This window comes from Melopsittacus undulatus, chromosome 2 (assembly GCF_012275295.1).
Source record: "Melopsittacus undulatus isolate bMelUnd1 chromosome 2, bMelUnd1.mat.Z, whole genome shotgun sequence".
Taxonomy (NCBI): Eukaryota; Metazoa; Chordata; class Aves; order Psittaciformes; family Psittaculidae; genus Melopsittacus; species Melopsittacus undulatus.
In genome coordinates, this window is record NC_047528.1 from 51,187,741 (window position 1) to 51,210,982 (window position 23,242).

Sequence of the window (23,242 nt, forward strand, 5' to 3'; positions counted from 1 at the left end):
GTGGGCAAAGAGACACGGGGTAAACCACATGGGCAGGTGGCCGCACTCCGGGCTTTTCTTCCTGATAGGCCAACTCCACAGTGGCTGACCCCAGGCTTCCGCCCACACCACCACGTCCACTGACCGACCCTCCCTACGGGCGGTGGCGTCGCTCCACCCTAACGCGCATGCGCAGCACTGAGCGGCTAGAGAAGCCCCAGCACCACTGAGCTTGCGCGAAAGGACGGTGAGTTCTCTCTCGCGCATGCGCGGAGCCGCACCCCCGCCCGCCCGCCTACTTAGGCGGACGGGCTGCGTCTGTAGGGCGCTTCCACGTTAGGGTGTGCGGGGGGAGGGCGATCGTGGCGCGGCCAATCAGGGGTGCCCACGACCCACCCCGGAGCGGTTGGAGCTGTCGGCCCCGGGGCGCCGCCAGTGTTGCCGCGGGAGTCGGGGCGCGGTGGAGATGGTGTGTCCCGCGGCTTCCGCCGGCCGCCTGGGCTCCGCGCTGCCATTCCTGCTCGTGCTTTTCGACCTGCAGTACCAGGGTGAGTGGAGCTTGTGACGGGGAGCTGGGGAGTCTGCAGCTCGGCCTTGCCCGGCCCGGAGGTGTGTGGCAATAGAGGTGGCCGCCGCTTCCGTGAGCGGCCCGCTGGGGCAGGTCGGCCTCAGATGGGGTCACTGCTGGGCCCGCGGCGATGCCTGGTCAGGGGAAGCCGCTGGGTGATCGCCCTCTCTCCTTCTGGTCTGTCTTCGTCGATTGCGACGATTAGGATTGTTCGGGTGTCGGCCCGGGTTGAATTGTGCCGGTGGAGAGCGGAGCCGCGGCCTGGCCACAGGGAGTCGGCGGGCCTGAGCCGGGCCGGGTCGAGAGGAGGAGCGGGGCTGCGAGCACCATGGCGGCGGGGCCGCCGTCCTGAGAGGAGAGTGTTTCTGGACAAGGTGTGGGGAAGAAGGAGGTGCAGAGCTGCCACCTCATCAAGGCGGTTCCGAAGGGTGTGTAATGAAGGCACCGTCCCTGTTTGTAATCTGCTTGGTTCTGTCCGAGTTCCTGGCGGTGCTGGTGAAGGGGGCTCGGTGTGTGTGCTTCGTATTCCTTGGCTTGCTGTTGGGATTTGAGCTGCTGTGAGGTCGTGAAAACGTGGTGTTATCGAGCGCAGCTGTGTGACGGTATTGGCCGCTTCTATACTAGCCTTGAATTTCTCACTTTTGGAGGAATTTTGTGCCGTTCCCAAGTAAAAAGGTATTTTCAATGGTCCGTCTCAGCCACAGCCATTACTAGTGCCAGACCTCCAAGCTGGCTGAGGCTTTTGACAGCTGTATTGTATTTGGTTATGTTCTTGTTTTATTGTTGTGTCTTTGTTTTTTTGTTTCTTTTCTCAACGTTAGTATTTGAAGTTCAGCAGGGAAGTTTATCTGCATTTTTGTAACCTGTTTACTTTCAGAATACTCTGTCAACAACACCTGTCTGGTCAAACTTTTATTCACAAGCTCCTGTTAAATGTACAACTTAGTTATACAATTGTGCACTTAGAGTTTCACATGAGGAGTTCCTGCTGAAGATTCTTTATTTGGAGTTGCCAGCCTGTTTCAAGTATATGGTTTAGTGGCCATGAGGAATTATCAAAGACCCTTTTCCTCATTTAGGATGTATTATTTCCAGTTAATAAAGATGAACAGTAATATAATGAAAAGCGGTGGTTCTAGATCTTATTTTCTGAACTTCCTAATCTCTTAGTTCATGAATTCATTTTCCAGAGTATGTAGTTACAGAATTTAGGGGTTACATTATTTAAATATCTGGATTTTTTTTTTTACTGTTACTGGTCTTTGAACTCAAATGTGTTCATATTCATATTTCATTTGCATTTTGCTGTCTTGATAATAGGAGTTTGCCTTGTGACAGCCTTAAGCTTTTTACACTGTGGATCTGACTGATTATGAGATGTAGTTGAAGTTTGCATGCTCAGGTACCCATGTATTAGCACCAGTTATTCTAATAAAACAAAAATCCTACCAGGTAGTTAAAATTTCTTTGAAGTGAGTGTATTTAACTGGAAAAACAGGTTAGCTGCACCTGCTTATCATCTCCTGTGCCTTCTGACTGACAGGGCTGGAAACAATTATTATCTGAGAGCACTTTGGTTTTATTTTTGTTTTGTTGGCTTCTGTTTTGACTCTTCCACCATTGCATCAGTGCCAGACCTACAGACTCTTGAACTTATCCACAATATCTGACTTGATTTGACTGCTGGAGCTCTTGTGTGTGGTCATCTGTCATTCTTGGTAAATAGGTAACAATTAGGCAGGCTTTAGAAATAACATTCAAATTAAAATAGTTGAAAGCTCTAAAAATAGTATACTTGCATATTTCTTGCATAAACTTAGTTTCTTGCTGGAGCACACAAAGCTTCTTCAGCTGCAGTGCTGGGCCCTTCATATCTAGCTCAGGAATGTCTGTATATATGCTGGGAAGAGCTCTGTGGGTTTGATTATTTTTTACCTCTGGTTGAACTTGAGTCTTCACGTTTATTCCCAGACCAAAGAGTAGATACCCACGTAGGTTACACAAAATTGGAGTCCTTAGACTTCTGTGCCTGTGTTAGGATTTTGCAGATGGTTGCTGTGGGGTGGTTATTTAAAGTGATTGTTTGCTTACAGCCAGAAAATGAGTAAGTGTTCATGTAGATTTATATGAATAATCAACCTAACTATCAGGTCAGTGTACAGTGTTCCTAGTAGTTATGGTAAATGTAACTTTTCATCATGATTACACCATTTATATATGCTGCTTCTGGAGATTCCCATGTCAATTTAAGATGTTCAGCAACTTGTGTACTTTTAAAGTATGTCTAGTATAATTAGTCTTGTTCTGCAGAGAGCATACAATACTTCCCAGTTTGCCTTATTTCTCTATCTGTGTTGCTTCTGTTTTTATTACTTGCCTGCTTACTACTAATGGTCATCTGTCTCGTTTCATTCACTATGTTCAGTATTTTCAAGGAAAAAGTCTTTCCTGCCTAAAGTATTATGTAACTGTAAAGCTATACTGAACATAATGTGCAGGAAAGGTATAAATTGTATAGGTACATCTTATTGTGGAAAATCTATTCTTGGAGCCATCCTGATGTGACTAAATGTAAAAGTAAGGGCACTCCCTCAGATGCTTGAGACTCTCTGAAAACTGAATGCCATGTTTAGGTGGATGGAAGGTTCATCAAAGAGTAATTTACAGCCCACTTCTAGGATACTGCTCCAAACTTGACAAGTTTTGAAAGATTTCAGGTATTATGTGAGGAGAGACAGGAGAGACAAAGCTTTAAATTTTTTTTTTGGCTCATGTTAAATACTTCAGTCTGTTCGTGACTTGATACCTGATTCTTTGCTAGTGTACTTCCAAAGATAGAGAAATCTGTGGGTTTGTTTTCCGGTTTGGGTTATTTTGGTTTTCTTCCCTTCAGTGCTTGCTTTGTCAGTTTGGAGGACATTGAACTACTTGGTGATAAAAACTTCAAGCTGGCAAAGAAGCAAAATGGGAAAGAGAATCTCAAATTTTCGGAGAAATAGACATTCACATAAAAGCTGCCTTGAAGTAGAATACTGTGTATGGAAAAATTGCTGTCAAGTACTTCTCTCTTATCAGTGGAGCTATTTGTATTTTCTTCAGAGCTATACATGAATGTATAGAATGGATTTTGGGATGCATTGTTTAATAAGAACCCCAAATTGACTCTAGGATAATAATTAGTACATGAATGTCATCTGTTTAAACAAAAAAAACCCTACTGACCAGGAACTTAGGGATTATTTTATAAAGTAACTTCCATGAACTAAAAAAAAATAGTTTGTTACTGGTCTGAAAGAAATAATTGAAGCCTCTAGAATCCAGTTTGTTTAATTATTATCAGTCTTTTAGCAGATGAAGCTTTTTCTAGTGCATACAGAGGGCATTACTTTTCTTCTGTGGAATTTAAAGAATTATGAACTGCATTAAGGAGTAGGAAAGAAAAACTAAGATCTTGAGTGCCAAGAGCTTCTGGATCCAAAAATCTTAAGGATTTGGTGATCCAGACATTCATGTTCTTTTCATTACAAATACTTTGTTGTTTAGTTACCTGTCAGTGTGAGAAGTTTTGATATATTTTCCTCCAACCTGTGTAGTTTTAACAGTTTTATTTGGACTCTAAGAAACAGCTTCAAAGTGCTGCTGCATTTTTGTATATGAGGTTAGTTCAGGTGCCTGAGTTAGTTAGACACAAAACCTGACTGAAAGAAGTTGATTCACAGTAATTGTATTTATTCAGGATTTTAACTTGCTACCTTGCTTAAGCTTATGTGTAAGGTATGCTTTTATTAAAACTCTTTATAGAGTGAAAGTTTCAATAGTCATAAACTGGTAAGTTGTAGTGAAAGTCTGTCCTGATTTGCAGATTGCCGTCAAGTCTCACAAATGAAAAATCTCTATGGCTGAATTGATGGATGTACAGCATGTACTTGAATTCAGCTACTTATTTCTTCTCAACAATAGTCTTTCCCTGTTCATTGAACAGCAGCAATTTATTAGCTTTCAACTGAAACTGGCAGTTTGAAAACTTATCACCTTAGTGTGATTTTTCATACTTCCAGTTAAATGAAAATTGGGGGGAGGGGGAAGAATCTTAATTATTGATATCAAAACTTGTGCCCTGGAAACATTTTGCCTTGGAAATGATAAAGTAAATGAGACAAAATTGCAGTAGACTAGAAGCCAGTCACTCAGTTAACTGTTCTCAGTTGAGTCCTAAGTTATCAGTAGGGTCATGAAATTTAACTTCAATTGTTTTTCGTTGCTGTGTGTGCATTATGAGTATTTTTATTTCAGATTGTTTTTAAATTGAAAGTTCACATAGAAATGTATTTTGTCAAATTGTTTTTATAGCTGATGTATAAAGCTTGGTGTGCCGAAAGTATGTTACTGAATGTATAGACAGGAGCAGAAATGCCTATTTGGTGCCTTCTCACAATATGGTGCTTTACAATGCTTATCTATTTACTTGGTAATTTTGGGGACAGTGTTTATTAAGTTGCTGATTGTTTTAGTACAGGAATATGTGACTGCTTTTATATCAGTAACTGCTTGTTATATGTGTTATCACTATATGCTCTTGGTATAATCAAACTAGTTACTCAAAACCTTGGTCTTGCCTTTCTTTAAGGAGCTGAATGTGGAATAAATGCAGAAGTAGAAAAGCAACTTGAAATGGGAAAGAAGTTATTGGCTGCTGGACAGCTAGCAGATGCTTTGTCTCACTTTCACACTGCTATAGGTATGTATCTCTGGAAAGTGATGTTTGCCTTGAAATAAGTTTGGATGTTTGGGTTGTTGTTTTTGTTTGCTTCATCAAGTGTTCTGCTTTCTTGCAAACTGCATTCCATGAGTCACAGAATTTTGGGCATCTTTATGCAGCAGTTTGGATATAAGCCAAAAGAGATGTAGCATAATACTTATGGTTTGGTTTTGATAAAAGGAACTGTGATACGTGAACATTAAGTCACTGCTGTTTTGCAAGCTAGCTGTATGAAAGCAATGACAATTGATTATGTTATTGTTTGATGAGGTGTTACCTGTATCTAATCCCATCAAGATGAGGTATTGTCTTTATGAAGTTATTTGAAGTTAGTTTTTGAAAGGTTGAGTTTACAGTGCTGGAGAGAAGAAAGAATGGATTAAAAAAACGACATTTAAAGTAATTCTTTGTTTTTTGGTGTATTTTTTTGGGGGGGAGGAGCAGTTTGGGGGTTGTTTTTTTTTTTCTAGTTGAGGTGGTTGATACCTTTGTGAAACTGATTCTACAAATTTGAGATACTGGACTGGTAGTGAAGAATTATTAACTGTGCCTCTCAAACTCAACTAGTGATCAAGTTGTTTTGATGTTCTACATTTTCAGCAAACAGAGGAGTTAAATGTTTGCTTCTATAAATTTCAAAGCAACTTGGCTGGTTAAAATCCTTTAATTGAAGTGTAATGACAGAGCACCAGTAAAGAGCAGTCTCATTAACACTAATTTCTCAATTGCATATTTTTTTTTTTTTTACATTTTAAAAGTTGTTGGAGTTTGTAATTTGTACAAGTGCATAATTTTCTCTGTAAAGAATAATACAAAGGTGTTACACATCAAGTCATACTACTGAGACTTTTCTATTTATGTCTAGGTCTAATAGTGATGTGTAAATGAAATATTTGCTGATTTTTGAGTTATTCATACTTTCTGTGAGATTTCTAAGATCAACCTCCCTTTCATAAAGGGAGTGGAGGGGAAACTTTCTCTTTCTCTGTGATGTGGAATCTCCTTGTTCTACCAAGAGGCTCCTTGTTCCACCTTTTCCCTGTGTGTTGCTGTCAAAGCATTCCTGTGGGATCTGGGCAGAGTTAGTGTTACAGTGTGGTTTATTCCTTTACTATTGGTTGACAAGCCTTAACTTGGATTTGATGAGAAGTCCAGTACAGTTTGTGGCTGTTCAAATGCAGGTGGTGGTGCAAAGGTGGCTGTGGTGTCAGGTGCCTGCAAGAAAGAAATCCTCTGCTTTGTTGGAGCAGCTGGTAAAACTATGGTATGACCACCTGTGTTGTGGCCTTGACAGGATTCTTAGCTGTATGTTGATTTGAGCCTGATTGCTGGAACTGTGATCAGACTTGTTTCTTTTTTGTATTCTGCCTTTTTGAGAAGAAAGTGCAGTTTGCTGACTGTGTTTGTAGAGGAGGGGAGAAATGTTTCTAATGCTAATTTGTCTGTGTTTCATTATTGTAGACAGAGAGGTAAATGGATAGTTTTGTTTTGCCTGCCTACTTTTTTTCCTTGTTCGTTTTTCTTGTGGGTTTTTGGTTGGTTGTTTTTTGTTTTGCTTATGTTCAAACTTCTAAAGTAGAAGAAAGCTCTTGTCCGTTTTCTCTCCCGTTAAATTTACAACTGTTTCTTCAGTCGTGTCATGTTGATGGCTTATGCTTTCTCTCTGGGTAAATGCCAACTGCTGTTCATTACTGTTACTGGGGAACTGAGGCAAAACTGTATGCTGACTGACAGAAAGACCATAATCCTTCTGGGATGGAATGTGCTTTCTGGGTTTGCTCTTTTCCTCTCTTTCATCCTTTGTGTATTAATGAAGTTCCTTAATTTCAGCTGTTGATGTGTGCCTACCATACATATTTAGTTGCATGCAGTAGGATTTAATACCTCTCATTTTTTAAAGGTAGCAACATTTAAATATGCTAGATGTCCACCATGTTGCTGTACAGCATGGAAGTTGTAATTCAGTTTCAGTGCTGGGCATTCTGACTTTCACAACCAACACATTGGAGAGAAAGGGTGCAGATACTTTTTCCAGTGGGACTTGAACTAGCATTTTGGTAAGAGAGGTGGCCAGCTATGAAACTTGGTTACTGACCGTAAGATTTTTGGCAGTGCTGTTTATTCCATTTATTTTGAAGTTCAACTTTAACCTCAGATGAGATGAGGACAATAAATACTTGTTTTCTGTGACAGATATGGGTGTCTTGTCTACAAACTCTGGTGATTTTTTTAATAGCACAGTAGAAGTCTACTGTGTATGGTTGGTTGGGTGGTTTAAGTTGCTCTTGAGAGCCTGTTTCTTTGAAAAACTGCCTAGAGGAGAATACTGAGGGAAGTCTTACTCAGTTTCAGAAACTGATTGCCTTCTGTAAGGGCGTATGTATGTGCTAGCCTTAAAATTGTTAAAATAGCCGGATCGTGGAAGTTTGACCAGCATACAGTGTGGAATATGTGGGCCTTGAAGTTAGCCTTCAGGTTTTACTAATGTATGTCCATTTGTCTGCCACTGAGAAGGGGGTGTTAGTATCCACTTTAGTATTAAAGAAAGAAGCTGCTGCTAGTTCAATAGATGATTGGTTTATGTGTCTGTGTGGGCATTGGACTTGCATATTGGTAATTTTGGAGTTACTTGCTTGCATCCTGTATGATTGACAGGGACTGGAATAGAGAATTATGCATTAATATGCTTTCAAATGCAGGCATGTGGTTGGAGATAAAAGGTTAGCATTAGTGGCTGCTTTCCTGTACAAAGGTGAAAAATGTGTACATGTTTCACTTTCAGTACTCATTTAGAGTTTATTGTAGTTCTGTAATCTTGATTGTTAAATGAAACTGCATAGTGCTTGGATATTGTTACAAATGTTATGCCTTGTTTATAAGTACCACTTTTTTCCAGTGGCTTAAAAGTCAGATAATTTTAGTTATTAAAGTTTTGTTTTACCCAAAGTTTCAGTTGCTTTGAGATAGTGTTCTGATTACTGTTTGTTCACTTGCAGAGGCAGACTCTGATAACTACATTGCTTATTACAGAAGAGCCACAGTGTACTTAGCCATGGGCAAATCAAAAGCAGCAATTCGTGATTTAAGTAAAGTGGTTGAATTAAAGCAGGACTTCACATCAGTAAGTATTACTGTGATTGAAAGTGTTCAAGCATAAAACCCCCCTGCTTCAAATTTGTTTTTTCAGGTTTTGCTCAACAGAAATATAGTATTACTCATAAGGCTTTTAACAGGATAAAATAATAGCAGGGGTGTATGTGCTTTAATTTGTAGCTATGCTGAGTATAGTCTAGACAGTTATTCTAACAACTAGTAGTAGATTCATTAAGTTCATGTTCCTCATGGGTTTACGCTGAACATTTCTCTTGCTTGTGGTTATTCAATTATTTATTCTGATTTCTTAAATCTGTTATAATCAAGTAACTGGTGTAAGGTAAACATTAACTTGTGCTTTGTGCAACTCTTCAGATGAATTCTTTACATGGGTTTCAGCTGCTCATAAAAACTGTGGCTGCTTTTTCTCCATCAGTTCTGGTGCAGTGATCCTTTACCATCAAAGAGGCTTTTTAAGAATGCCAAATCAAGAAGATGAGGAACGGGTGTTGTGATCTGTTTCAGCTTGTTAGCTGTAGTAAAATTCAACTTTCTTTTTCTTGATAAAGGAAGCTGAAGTTTATGTTCATAATTTGCTGAATTCCAGTTTGTACATAAAAAGAAATGGTTTTATTTCAGGCGAGATTACAGAGAGGACACTTACTGCTCAAGCAAGGAAAATTTGATGAAGCAGAGGATGACTTTAAAAATGTGGTAAGTTGGAAGCCTAAGTTGAATTACATCATTGCTTTTAAGGTTGGATTCTGAGTCTGAGGAGTTCCCCATATTTCATGTGTGACATGACATTGACAATACTTTTTCTCTGTGATCAGAAAGTGCTCAGAGTTTCCATACAAACACAGTTGGATGTTACCCACCTAAAGCTCACTTGGGTTTTTTTTTTTTTTTTTTCTTTTTAATTTTCATGGGTATTTGTACATTTCAGCCTTACATTGCGAAAATAAACTCATCTAGAACAAAATTCCTCAGAGAAAATGTGAAACCCTATTCCTTCTCTGCACAAAATTTCTGTAAGCATGAGAATAAGTAAGATTCATTCTTATTCTTACCCTTCAAGAGTTGCTAGTTGAACAGCTTGCATATTCCTTATGCCAAAACAAATAGAATTTGAAAGTGTAATTGCAAATGCGGGAGAGTATTCAGCTCTGATTAACAGAGGACATAGTTGCTGCTGTAGCAATTACATGATGTCGGTGTTGAATCTGAGTGTGTATGCATCTCTTTGCTGTTACTGTTTCTTGAAGTATAGCTTAATGCTATGTAATGGAAATGCTGCGGTCACTTGTCAGGGAACTTGCCGTTTTCCAAACCAACTGCAAAAATTTAAGATTACTGCCTTTAGTCTTTGGTATTTTTTCTTGTAAATGAGAGGGGAGGAAAGAAGGTGTGAGTCTGTTAGGGATTGAGTAGCTCTTGAAGTGATCTCAAGACTTTCACATCCAGACTCTACTTTTTGCTAACAAAAATGGTAGGGGCAGTACTAGCCATTAGGAAGCTTTGGCTCATGTTGTGATTCACTGGTCAAGGAGCCGAAAAGAATAAGTTGTACCTGGAAACTTCTTTCTGTTACTATTGCAGATACAATGCAAAGAAATACCAGTGGGATCTTAAAAGCTTTTAGGCTAAAATGTAGTTGTGGACTTCGATACCTGAAACTGTGTGTTTTACATGTGAACAGAGTATGTAATTCGATTATGCTCTATAGGTCAGGAGCTGAAGAGCCCACTAGCCTCTCACTTTGTTGCCTGGATATCACCTACTGGAATGCTTTCATTTTGGCAAAGCGTGTAACACATCAGCAGGTTGTGTCCAGATCTGGAGCTAAATTGGAGAAAAACTTGGGTCATCCTGCATTAGTTGTGTGCAGGCTCAAAATCTGCAGTTACTTTAAGTCAGTAGGCATGCAGCAGCCAGGTCATATGTTTGAATCTGCGTAAGATAAGTATTGTGGAAAGACAGGGTGGAAATGCTGTATTAAAAAAAAACCCCAAAACCATACACACACAAACCCAACAAAAAACCCTAAACAAACAACACCACAAAAACCCCAGCAAAACCCAGAACCAACCTTCACCCCATCCATTCTTTTTTGCTGAAAGTCTTGCTTTGAAGAAAAATAATCCACTTTCTTTAGTGTGCAGTCTTGCAGGATGTTACTGAGAGTAGGTGTTCCTGAGAACATCATACGTGTACAGAAATGAATTGTAAGATGTAAAAATGTGGGAGTTTCTGCCTTCAGTGTTGTTTTATTTTCCTGAGGAAATAGTTGTGTAGATGAGATGGGCTTTCTTCTGGTAAAGCCTTCTTTGAAGTAGATTATATGCCCTTGAATGATTATAGATGAGTTCTGTTGTGTGACTTCACACATGAGACTGTTTGGGTCAGGTTCTGATTTCAAGGGAGCAGATGAGAATTTAGAGTATTTTCTGCTTTTGAGTTGGAGAAACCATGTCAGGGTGTGGAAACTAGGGAGAGTAATTTTACTTGGACTACCAAAGACAGACATGTAGGAGTGAGATGGTTTGTAATTCCCTGTGTGATGGTTGCATTAAGAGTCAATATCAGCAGTGTTCCTTTGTGTGCGTACCAGAACTGCAAGGTGACTGATATAGTGATATGTCTGTAAAATGTTTTCTCCAAGCATATTCCAAAGTCTGAATCCCAGTGGAGACTTGGAAAAGCATTTTTTTTCTTCCCATCCCTTCTCTAAAAGTCATGTTCTTGAAAGGGATCTCAGTGTTTCAGGAGATGCAATCATTTTTGAGGCAGAGAAATAGCAAGAAAAGATCAGCCCATCTATGTGGAGGCAGGGGGATGACAAGTAAACTTTCCCAGGTTGTAACAGCAGTGGTTTTCTGTAGAGCTTGAAAGAATCACTGGAACTATTCTTTACATAGAGTAGTACCACTATCCTTTAGTGTATAAACATGAAAAAAAAATCATATCCTTAAATTCTATTTGCATGATTTTGTAGTACATGGGAAAAGTTTCACAAGCACCCTGTACCTCTTTGAAGTTACCTGACTGCTGAGCAGAACAGTTTCTCTGTATTTCTGCCTCCTGTGGCATATTGGTACTGGCTATCTTGTGAGGCAGTGCCAGTGTGAGAGCAGGCAGTGGGAATGCCTGACTGAAAAGGATGGGAGCACTTCTTTCAGGGACAGAGCTGCTTCAAGCCCCAGTCTTCATGCATTGTTTTGAGGTGTCTTTATTTGTTTTGTCTACTTTGTACCTCCCTGTTGGCTGAAATTCATCATGAGGTTTGGGTAGAAGGTGTGGTTCAGACTTATGTCTCAACATAAAGTGATAAAAGAATAGAATGGTTTGGGTTGGAAAGGACCTTAAAGATCATCTAGTTACAACCCCCCTGCTATGGGCAGGGACACCTTCCACTAGACTGTGTTGCTTAAACCCTCATCCAGCATGACCTTGAATGCTGCCAGGGGTGTTAAGCAATATATTTCTAGGTACCTCTCCATTTAGTCAACAGATGCATGAAGCTGATGGAATTCCTTACATGGACCAGGACTTCTTCCATGTAGTGATACAGAATCACAATTTGATAATCTTTAGATGTTTAGCATTTTTCTTTGCAACTCAGTTACCTGTTTTGAAGTCTAGGACCTAGAGGGTAACAAAGCTTATAACAAGTGTCAACGTAGGGGTCTAATTCTTGTGTTCAGAGTCTTCAGGATGTAACAAGGATTAAGAAGTCCTTAGCACACTTCGGAAAGTTATTGCTCACAGCATATGAATAGTATTTATTTCACTGCTCAAACTTCGGGTGGATGTTCATATGCTTTAATACCAAGTTCCTTCTGTTTTGGTTAGTAGTTTCTGAATAATAGAAGTCAACAGGACAGATCTGTGGGCACATCAGCGCTCATATCTGTAGCCTCAATCCACAAAAGCTCTGGAATATTTATCTGTAAGCATGTGATTTTTAGTGAAATTAAAAGAAATATTGATATGTTTTGGTTGACGAAAGGCCTTCTGAAAATATGACAAAAGCAATGCAAGTCCTGACAGCCCTTTGTATATGCCTTATAATGTCTGTGACCCTGCTTGTGTGCTAGAGAAAATGCTAAGTATTTAAATTGCTGAATTCAGTGTAAGGCACGAAAATAGAAAAGAAATTCCACCTAGTCTGTTGGAAAGTGTGGAAAGGACCAAGCTATCATATTTAAGTCTTCCTGGTTTTGAGAGTAACTATAATGCTTACAGTTGCAGTGTGTTGCAATAAATACTCTAAATTTAGGTGCCCTAAATATGCACTTCTGTCTCCTTTGGAAGCATAATCATTTAAAAGCTGGAAACTGAAGGTACTACTTCCAGCTCCACTAGATGTCAGCCAAGGCCAAGTGGCTGAGCACTGTACATCTGCAAATTGTCTTGTAGAGAAGTCCTCAGCTGTTGCGAAGTACACTGGATAATAGTTTTCTGTGATTGGTTGCTATATGTAATAGTATTATCTGGGATGTAGGTGGAGGAGACCGTCTTAAGTTACAGTGGCATAACTTCATTTGACTAAGTTACTAGGGAATCTTGGGTTGGGTGTTTGAAGCTCTAGTAACCAGATCGAAGTAACATTAGACTTCCAAATACATTCCTCTGTGGTCCTGTGATCATCTGTAGCTTTCTAGGTAAAGACTGCAAGGTATTTCCTTGCTTTTTTTCCATCTGCTTAACATCATAATAGTGTTAGCTAATATATTGCTCTGCCAATGCGGAGTTTTCCTTTGTGCACTGTTGTTGAGCACGTGGATGTCTTAATTTTAGATAACACAAACAGTGGAGGTTCCTTCAGTTCCCCTGGATGTTTTTCACAAGCCAAAGCAATTTTCATTGCTTGTGTATTTACATTTTTAAGAAGGAAGACAATAAAACAGCTTTAGAATGTGTAGATGTATGCCTACATGAGTGGCACTGGACCACTCTAAGCAAGGTATAGAAACAGTACATCTGTAACATTTTTTTTTAACAATTTCATTTTAACAACAGTATTTAGGAGGGTTTTTTTCAAGCTGATATTGTCTGTTTATAATATATACTAAGATACTCAAATGCTATGGGTGAATTGTTTGTATATTTTTAATCTGTATCCTGAGTATGGATTTAGAGTTGTTGGTGTTTTTTCTCTAAGGTGGTTGTAACTGTTCTTCCTTAGAATTCCTGTGCCAAGTGCCCAACTTCTTCCTGTATCATCAATGAGCCATTGCAAAGAAAGATGTAGTACTATGTAGATGGAAAGAAGGACAGATTGTTAAACCACTGAATTAGCTTAGGCATGTCTTTTAACCCTTTGCTATATTTCTGAGAAAAGATCCTGAAGCAAAGAGTTCGTACTAAATTTGATAGCAGGAGGTACTTGCTCTGTTTATAGAATCACAGAGTGGTTTGGGTTGGAGGGGACCTTAAAGATCATCCAGTTCCAATCCCTCCGCCATGGACAGGGTCACCTTCCACTAGATCAGGTTGCTCAAATCCCCATCCAGCCTGGCCTTGAACACTGCCAGGGATGGGGCAGCCACAGCTTCTCTGGTCAACCTGAGCACCTTCCAGCACACAAAACACAAATGGTGCTATGTAGTTTAACATTGGTCTCACTTCAGTGTTTTGTCACTGCTGATAAAGTTTGGATGCCCTGCTACTAACAAACTTTTCTGAAGTAGTGGTGCATTGTATTTTTTTATGTAGCTTTGTGTGTGGTTGGTGTAACTTTTGTGTATAGTTAGGAAGGTCACATTGATAGAGTTGTGAAATGCAGTGAAATATGGCAGGTTGGGGGGGTGTGATGTTGTCTATTGAAAACCAGCATGGATTGTTTACCTTGTTAAAATGCTTTTCCCATCGGAAAACTTTTGACTACTTGGTGTTTGACTGTAAATGCAACACAGCCATCCCAAGGCTGCCTAGTTAAAGTAAAAATGATTGAAACACTTCCAATATGCCAAGAAGATGCTGTGTTTCACGAAGTGAACTACTAATACCTGTTTTCCACTGTCCTGGGTGCAGTAAGCTAGCTAATGTTGTGAAGTTTTGTGCCTTGAGATGAAGTTGTAGAAGAAGCTAGCTTCCTCACTGAGAGTAAGGGGGAAGAAGGTAGATACATGTTTGAATGCTGTAAAGCTCAACTTAGTTGAGAGAGGAGGATAATTTTGTTCCCCTTTAATCTTGCTTACCTGGGGGGAGGGGAAAATGGGGGGAAGAAGGGGAGTAGGGTTTTGCTTAACGTAGGGTGGGTTTCTTCCCTGTATTGAGACTAGGCTGTAAAGCAGCACCCATAGTAGTAAGTCTGTGCTAGAGAATTATTTATAGTAACAAAGCCATTCCTGCATACTGGTTTTTTATTTTCTGTACAGGAATTGAGCGCAGGTTTGGGGTGGAGGGTGTCAGTAGCAAATGAATGCTGCTGTTAACAGATGGCTAGCTCTACTGCAATTTAAACTGCAGCTAATTTACCATTCTATTCCAAATGTAGTAAACATCAGACAGTGAAGGATGTACTAAGAATACATTCACCAATAGCAGTGTGCTTGTGCAGCAGAACTGAGCACAACATATCTTCTGACTTTGTGCCTTGAGGCCACTAATGAAGCATGTAGAGGAGTGTTAGGTTTGCCTTGGACCTGTATTAAATTCAGCTGAAGGGTGTTTTGTAATACTTTGCTCCTTTCTTGCTCCTTTAATACCATGTTTCTTTCTAGCACACTTAGTGTGAGCAGTTGTTCTGAGTTGTCCCCCCCAAGCTTCCTGCTTCAGAGGAAAAGCAGAAATAATGAATCATGTTTCAGTTATTTGAAATGATGACAGTCCTCTGATCACAGGGCAAAAACACGGGGGGAAGAGGGGGAGGGAAGAAAGTAAACCAAAATGAGAGTATTAAGTAGCTACATCATGTTTTCAGCCTTTTCCTAGGAGCTGAATGTAAAACTTTATTTAATATTACTGATTAAACCATCATACCAATGCACTAATTACCTAATAAGAGCTTCTGAGTGTATGTGTTCATCTTACTGTAGCACACAAACACTTGATGGCTTTAGTTTGAATGATAGCTAGGGATATTTCTTTACCAGGATGGTTTGTACTGGCCAGAATTACCTAGGATGTTTCACTAAAATGGTCATTATTGCTGTTGGGCTTGTCTATGGTTGCAGCATTGCTTTTCATATTCCACTGACGTTTTTCTTCAGATAACTAACAAGAAACATACGGTGTGTCTTAGTGCAGTGTTCCTGTGAGATAAGCTTAAATGGAAATACAAAGCTTGTCCATAGCAAAAGCTCTTTATTTTTAAGAGCAGAAAATGCTGAGAAATACAGAGAAATTAAGCACATCAGCTGTAACTAAAGAGTTCAGAACTTCAGAGAGCTTTGTAGTCTTGGAACTTTAAAATTACAGGGGCAGAAATTTGCCTCTGCTACAAGCTCCAGAGCTGGGGGAGAAGCAGGATGCACAACATCCAGGGGTTTATAGGCAGCTTCTGCTGTAACTGGAAGAAAAGCTTTGTGAGACTTATGTTGGGAATTAGCCTACAAAGGAGAAAACTCTTTGATCACATTCCTTTCCTTGTGCTGCAAGATGGTGTAGGGGATAAAGGAGAATTGTCAGGTCTAAGTACACCTTGATTTTTGCCAGAGTAAAATAAAACAGCTGGGTAAGGTTCAAAAAGACCTAAAATGAATCTAAGGTAGAGGTGGGACTTGTGCATGCTTTTGATGTGGTGTTTAGGCTTTTTGCTTTCATATCCTTCAGTGTTAGAACCAAGGGGAATTTTGTTAAAGTGTTCTGAAGGCTGATTTTGAATTACATTACATGTGGATTACACTGAGAATTGCATTACATTGAAGCACAAAATCTGAGTGTTTGAAGAACTTACTGATGAGAAAAAGGGAAGAGGCCACTTTGAGATAAAGAAGGAAAGAAAAAGTCAGGAGTGACTTTGAGGACCCAGTAACTTCAGTTAACATTTTGTGTTAAAAAAAAAAGAAACAAAACGTGGTGCAAATTTTTTTTAGAGCAAACAAAATAATAATAAAAATTCAAGTCCTGGTGGTCTGTCCCTTTTAAAACTTTGGAAGTCATTGTGATTGTCAGCAAGTGTTGAGCCAGTGCCTTATCCAGGCTAATCTTGCAAATGAATTCCTGGCCCATATCTGTCTTTACAGAATTACAGTCGTTAGGGTTGGAAGGGACCCCTGGAGTTCATATAGATGAACTCGCCTGCCAAGGCAGGTCCACCTAGAGCATGTCACACAGGAACACATTCAGGCAGGTTTTGAATGCCTCTGGAGAGGAAGATTCCACAATCCTCCTGGGCAGCCTGCTCAGTGCTCTGCCACCTTCATAGTGAAGAAGTTCTTCCTCATGTTGAGGTGAAACTTGAGGTGTTTTAGTTTATGGCCACTGCTCCTTGTCCTGTTGTCAGGCACCACTGAAGAGTCTGATACTATCTTCCTGGCATCCACCTTTGAGATACTTATGTGCATTAATGAGATCCCATCTCGGTCTTCTCTAGACTACCAGGCCCAGTTTGTGCAGTCTCTCCTTGTAAGACAGATCCTCTAGACCCCGATCATCCTTGTGGCCCTGGGTCTTCCTGGGTGGAAGCAGAGGTGCCTGTGAGGCTTTTGGATTTTTAAGTTTTTTTCTGAAAATAGCAAATGCAATATAACACCTTCTACTTGCTCAGAGAGGGGGGCTTGAGAAATGGGAGTCTCTGTAGAAGAAAACTTTAGGCTCGTTTGCAATTACATATGAAGCAAAAGGCACAGATTCCCAGCTGATCCCAGTGTTCAGCCTTTCCCCCATGTGTGGCATCTTAACTTGCTGCTGTAGCCACTTTTTGTGGGGGGAAATAGAAGAAACAGCTTTACAGTAATGCTGTCTGTGACATGTTACACTGATTTCTGTCATGAATTTTTAAATACATATTGTACTTAATGTCAGGTATGTGATTCTACTATGTGGATATTTCTGCTGATGCTGAGGAATGAAGTGTATGATAACTGTAGAGAGATGAATTAACTAGACTACAATTGAGAGATCCATGAGACATCCTGTGGTGATGGGGGGACTAACTTATGTATGATGTGTCCAATGGTAAGCAGTCAGGCACTGTGGCAGGAGGAATTGGATTTGTCTCACCTGCTGCAACTTGTATTGAAGCTAAAAATGCTTGTCTTTTTCTGAAGTTTGGAGTTGGAAACATTTCCAGTGCAATTTTAAAACTGATTTGGCTTTATTGGCAGCTTTAGTCAGTTCTCCACGATATGATTATTTATGGGACAAAAAGAGATCCTTGAAGAAGCATTTCAGTCTCTCTCCTTAATGCTTGCAGCTTAAATCCAATCCTAGCAATAATGAGGAAAAAGAAGCCCAGACTCAGCTGACAAAATCTGATGAGCTACAGCGCCTGCATTCACAAGCATTATCTGCCTACCAGCAAGAGGATTATGAAGCCGCTATTTCTCTTCTTGATGAAATCTTGGCAGTAAGTGTGAAGTATAATGGTACTGTGAAGGGGAAGTATGAGCTCCTGTCTGACATCTGTGTATTTTTGTTTAATAACTTTTTCACTGATAGAAAACATTTGGTGTAACTGGCCCAGTTTTGCTGAGCACTGTGAGTCCATAATGAGAGAGTAGAGAATGCTGAGCACTACTTGCAAAAAGTCAAAATAAGAGTTTTTAGTTTGGGTTAAAGAGAGAACTTCAGCCAGTCTTATGTTGCAGATAACTTCCTTGATCGTACTTTGCTATTGTTTCACAGTTTGGTGTTCTTGGAGAAGATGGGGAATAAATTGTTCTCAAACCAATGAAGTTTTGCCAAATATAGAAGGTGTAGATTTGTCATCTAGATTTTTCACTGCCTATATGCAGGCAGGTTTTGTCTTGAGTGAATGAAGTAACAAGATTAAACCCACGAAGTTAGAAATGTAAACATCTCTCTGGTTTACAGCTTGTTCCGTAGATACCTGTGTGTATCGAATCTTAATCAGTATAGGTAGGCTGATCATATAAGTGTAAATAACTCATCATGGGCATTTTGTGTGTCATATAGAAATATATATTAGAAGACTGTTAACTGCTTCAACTCTTCAAGTGCAAATTAACACAGATTTGGAATTGACAACATTCTGGCTTTTGCTGAAGAACCTGCCAAAGGGTGGGAGTTTGTTTATGGAGAGGGAATGTGGAGAAGCATAAAAGCCTTGTTCTCTAAAAGCATGGCTTACAAATGATAAGACCCAGAATAAATTCTCACTAGAACGAATTATGATTAGCATTTCCTTTTCTTTGTATATTGTGACATTATTACTTCTGTATATATATCTTTAAAATATGGATACCAAGATCAGATCTTGTGTGGCTGAATCTTGCCCTCAGGTCTCTTTCTAGAGGACATCTGACAGCTTGATCCTTGCTGTTCATTACCCTGAGTCTTTTGGGAAGATATAATAAGTTATGATTCTGATATCCTTCACTGGAGGCTCAACAGACTGTCCCAGTTTAAGCAGTGCCAACAGATTAAATTCATCTCTCTGCATGAGCTTATTGAATCACTTACAAATTTTTCAGGCCTTTGTTTTCTATGTGGACAGGTGCATCACAGCATCCACCAGGAAGCAGAGATGCTAATTTCATGTGCTCTGCATGCAGCTTGAACCTTATGCTATTGCAGGTGGCAAAGTGAAATTAAATGGGGCTTTTCTTTTGCTGGGGAGGAAAAAAAGTGAAGTGTTATAGACCAAAAACAAGCTTTAATTTTGATTTCTCAAGGTTTGTGTTTGGGACGCAGAGCTACGGGAACTTCGAGCTGAGTGTTATATAAAGGAAGGAGAACCAAGCAAAGCCATTAGTGACTTGAAAGCTGCTGCCAAATTAAAGAATGATAACACAGAAGCCTTCTATAAGATCAGCAGAATATATTATCAGTTGGGAGACCATGAATTATCACTCAGGTAATTTTCCTGTTTGCTGTAACCATTATAATTGAGACGCAATGTGGTGATATAGGTCATGATAAACCATGAAATATCTATGTTGTCTGGTTTTTGGATGGAGTAGCATCTCTGGCTTAGATCTGATAAAGGAAGCTCTTTTCCAGAAGCTAAGAATTGGCAGTGAAGACACCATGCTTATTCTTGGCAGACCAGCCATCAGTGGTTCCTAGCATCTTGCTTACCAAAGTGGAAGCCATAGTGCAAGTCTGTCAGAGTTGCTTACGTTACTGCTTTATTGCTTTTCTCCATCTCTAAACTTGCTTTGGTGGAGCTTTTTTTTTTTTTTAACCTTCAAACTTCGTCCAACTTAAGTTTACAGTGCAAACAAAAGATGTATGCATTAAGTCTTGGTGCTAGGCTAGCTTTTCATTTTGAAGAGTGGAAGCAAAAGGTTACAAGCTTATAAATAAAGTCCAGAAGCATCCAAGTGTAAGAAGCTGGGGATCCAGAGCTGTCAATGTTGCATTCTTGAAGGCAGTGTCCAGTATTGGAATATTTTTTGACAACACCCTACCCTTTTATTCATTTTTGCTTAAGTTTAAGGTATTATTCCCATCCATTCCTAGTCAGTCCTGCAGATTACTGCCCTTGCCCAGTGTAGACTCTTAACTTCGTACTCTATGCCTAGCCGGACAAATAATTTAATCCTTTTTGCACGAGTTGTTTCTGTGCAGCTCATCACCTCAGATGCTCTGCCTGCCTTTCCAAACTCCTTCCAATATGGTTTCTACCACAGAATCTCTTTAGTAAGACTTCTTCTCTCACCCACCCCCTGAAATTCAGACATGAGCACACTCTGTTAATAACTTAATCAAAAAGTTTTTACGAGTACAATTGAGAGAGCTGCTGAAGAATAGAATAGTATCAGTATAAAGGAATAAGCCTCTTTATTCTTCTCTGACACTTTTCTATTTCTTGCATCATAAGATATAGTATGAGAGTTGTATAGCTCTTGGACTTGCTGGCTCATGAATTGTGTCCTTCTCTTAGTTTCTCCCGTTTATCTTTACAGGCTTAATGATTTTCAAATAGGTGGTTTTGTGTGTGCTTAGGAAGAAAATGAGATTTTATGATCTTCTTCTAAAAATAACACCTTGGTTGTTCTATGATGACTCTATATGGTACAAACCTCATGTTCTTTCATATGATTGCATTCTGGAGGGGTTTAAGACTTTGGCCTATTTTAAGAAGTATCTGCCCTAATCAGAGTCTGATTAAACAGTCTTTGCAGTGAAAAGTCAGGCTCAGGTTTGGCTGAGATGCCATCAAAAGCATGGGTCTTAGTTGAGCTTCATCTGTTTCGGGCAGTATAAAATATATTTCTACATGGGTATTGTAATATAGCAGAGTTAAATATACAAGAAAATCACAGTCAATTGCATCTGATACCTGATGAATGTAATTTCATTCCCAGTGTATATTTTTCTTCTGCTGTTTAGTCAGTTATTAATGTAACACTTGTCAGTCTCTGCCTATTTGGCAGTACAAAATAATTGAATCCAAAACCAGACAAATATTCCTGTATGTTCTGGAAGTCTTTGTTCCACTTTAAATTCATTTTTTTTTTCAACAGAGAGATTGTGTAAAAGTCATCAACTGTTTTTCTGGACAGCTTATAGATGTTACATTGCACCTCCAGATGAAATGTCATAATGTGTGGTGATGTCTTCTGTTTCGGTTTCTGTTTTTATTTTCCATTCCTACTTCCTTGGAAACAGTGAAGTCCGGGAGTGTCTGAAACTGGACCAAGATCACAAGCAGTGCTTCTCTCTGTATAAACAAGTAAAGAAACTCAATAAGCAGATTGAGTCAGCAGAGGAATTCATCCGAGAAGGCAGGTAAGTGTTCACAGCTATATTAAAAACAAAGAGGAAAACCAGCCACTGCTGAGGTGCCAACTTACTATTGATTGAGGAGTTAAGTGATGCTTTCTGCAGCTGGCAGTTAAAGTGGATAACTGAGCACAGCGCTCAAGTTGCAATCAAGATAAATACTGACTCACATAGTGACAGTTCTATTCTGATTCCTTCTGATGCCACTGTCTTTGCATGGTTAGCTTCTTTATAAAGAAGGCAGTAAGACTGAGATAGGGATGATACCTGTCAGCTCTCATATATTGTTTGTTGGCACTGATGATGCCACACCTGAGTGCTGCGCTTTCCAGTACAAGAGAGATGAAACTACAGAGAGAGGAAGTCCAGCCAAGTGCCACTAAGATGATGGAGGGACTGGAGCATCTCTGTCCCTGTGAGGAAAGGCTGAAATAGCTTTGACTGTTCCACCTGAGCCTTCTCTTCTACAGGGTGGTCTCATCAATGTATATAAACACCTGAAAGGAGGATGCTGAGAGGGTGCAGCAAACCTTTCAGTGGTGCTCAGTGATGGGACTGGGGCAGTGGGTGCAAGGGGAAACAGGAAATCTCACTTGAACATAAAGAAGTGCTCCCCAGTACCCCCTTGTTTTCACTGGTGCTGGTTACCTAGAGAGGTTGTGGAGTCTTCCTGCTTTGGAGATATTCAGAATCTGGGTACGGATATCAGGTCTGGATATGGCAGCCTGCTTTAGGTGGCCCTGTTTCAGCAGGGGAGTTGGATCAGATGACCTCCAGAAGTCCCTTCCAACTTCAACTATTCTGTGATTAAAAGCCCACGTTTTTAGATTAAACCCACCTAGTAATTCTGCAGTCCCTTGACAGCAAAAATGGATCTGACTAATGGGTGTCTTTAATGCACCCTATTAAATGGTAGACAATTCCCCTGTATTCTTCTGTTTCTTACTTTATTTCAGTTTTGTGTGTTACAAAGCACACAATATCCAACTGTAATCTAAGGACCCCTAATAAGTGATTAAACATTGTCAGGGTGGCTTTTCAAAATGAAGTATATCAGGAATGTGAATCAGCACTACTGAAGACAGTTTTATTGAGTTAGCAATCTGTTTGGGCTCTTTGCACTTCAGTCTTCTAATTTAAGCAAGTATCAGCACATTTTTGGGGAGTGTTCCAAGAGCTTGAATTTCTCCTAGCTTGTAGCAACCCATGGGTTCAGTCACGTGCTTGCATCTTTAGGTGAACGTTCTAACCAATTTCTTACTCAAACCATGGAACTTGAGCATTTTTGAAACCTTCACAGCAAAAATACCTTTTACTGTGGGACTTGTGAGAAGGAGGAAGGGAGAAAACAACCGTCTGATTCAAGCTGCCATCAAGGGCTTGTCTTTTTGTACCAAGAAATGCAAATAATACACACAGCAAGACTCCAGTTTTAGTCCATCTTGTGTATCAGAGAGGGAAATGCTTTTCTCCAAGTACAGAGTGGTGTGTTGGACAGGAGGCAAGTCTAGAGACTGTTGTCTGTGCACGGTAAGGGATGGTAGTTTTTACCTTCTGCAAAACTGTGCCAGGCATAGTCCCTGCTCTTCTGTTTCGTAGCACAGAAAAGGGAATGGGGATGTAATTGAAGTGGCTGAAAGGTTTCTCATACTGTTGTCTCACACCACACCTTTAAAACTACTAAAGTTAAGATACATTGCTATAAGGATGTAAAAGTGTGTGGATTTTTAAACTTGTAAATACATCACACCATGAAATTGTTACTGCATATCATGATATTATGCTTATTGTGATTTAAACAGGTATCAAGATGCTATCAGTAAGTATGAGTCTGTAATGAAAACTGAGCCAGATGTCCCAATTTATGCTACTCGTGCCAAAGAAAGGATCTGCCACTGCTTGTCAAAGGTAATACTGGTTATATCTGTCTGTAAGCTTCTTTAAAGCAAACACCACCACAAAAAAAAAACAAGCCACAACAC

At 39.8% G+C, this 23,242-nt stretch overlaps 1 protein-coding gene across 1 annotated transcript in view; it reads left to right on the top strand.

Annotated features, from left to right (window-relative positions):
• Positions 1 to 276: 276 nt before the first annotated feature.
• Positions 277 to 23,242, top strand: part of LOC101874614 (dnaJ homolog subfamily C member 3) — a 30,142-nt gene continuing 7,176 nt past the window's right edge. The window contains exons 1-8 of the mRNA XM_034073697.1: positions 277 to 527; positions 5,175 to 5,285; positions 8,303 to 8,427; positions 9,039 to 9,113; positions 17,764 to 17,916; positions 19,205 to 19,386; positions 21,147 to 21,266; positions 23,063 to 23,168. Coding sequence (XP_033929588.1) covers positions 446 to 527; positions 5,175 to 5,285; positions 8,303 to 8,427; positions 9,039 to 9,113; positions 17,764 to 17,916; positions 19,205 to 19,386; positions 21,147 to 21,266; positions 23,063 to 23,168 — 954 coding nt within the window. The 5' untranslated portion in view covers positions 277 to 445. The remainder of the gene's footprint in view (positions 528 to 5,174; positions 5,286 to 8,302; positions 8,428 to 9,038; positions 9,114 to 17,763; positions 17,917 to 19,204; positions 19,387 to 21,146; positions 21,267 to 23,062; positions 23,169 to 23,242) is intronic.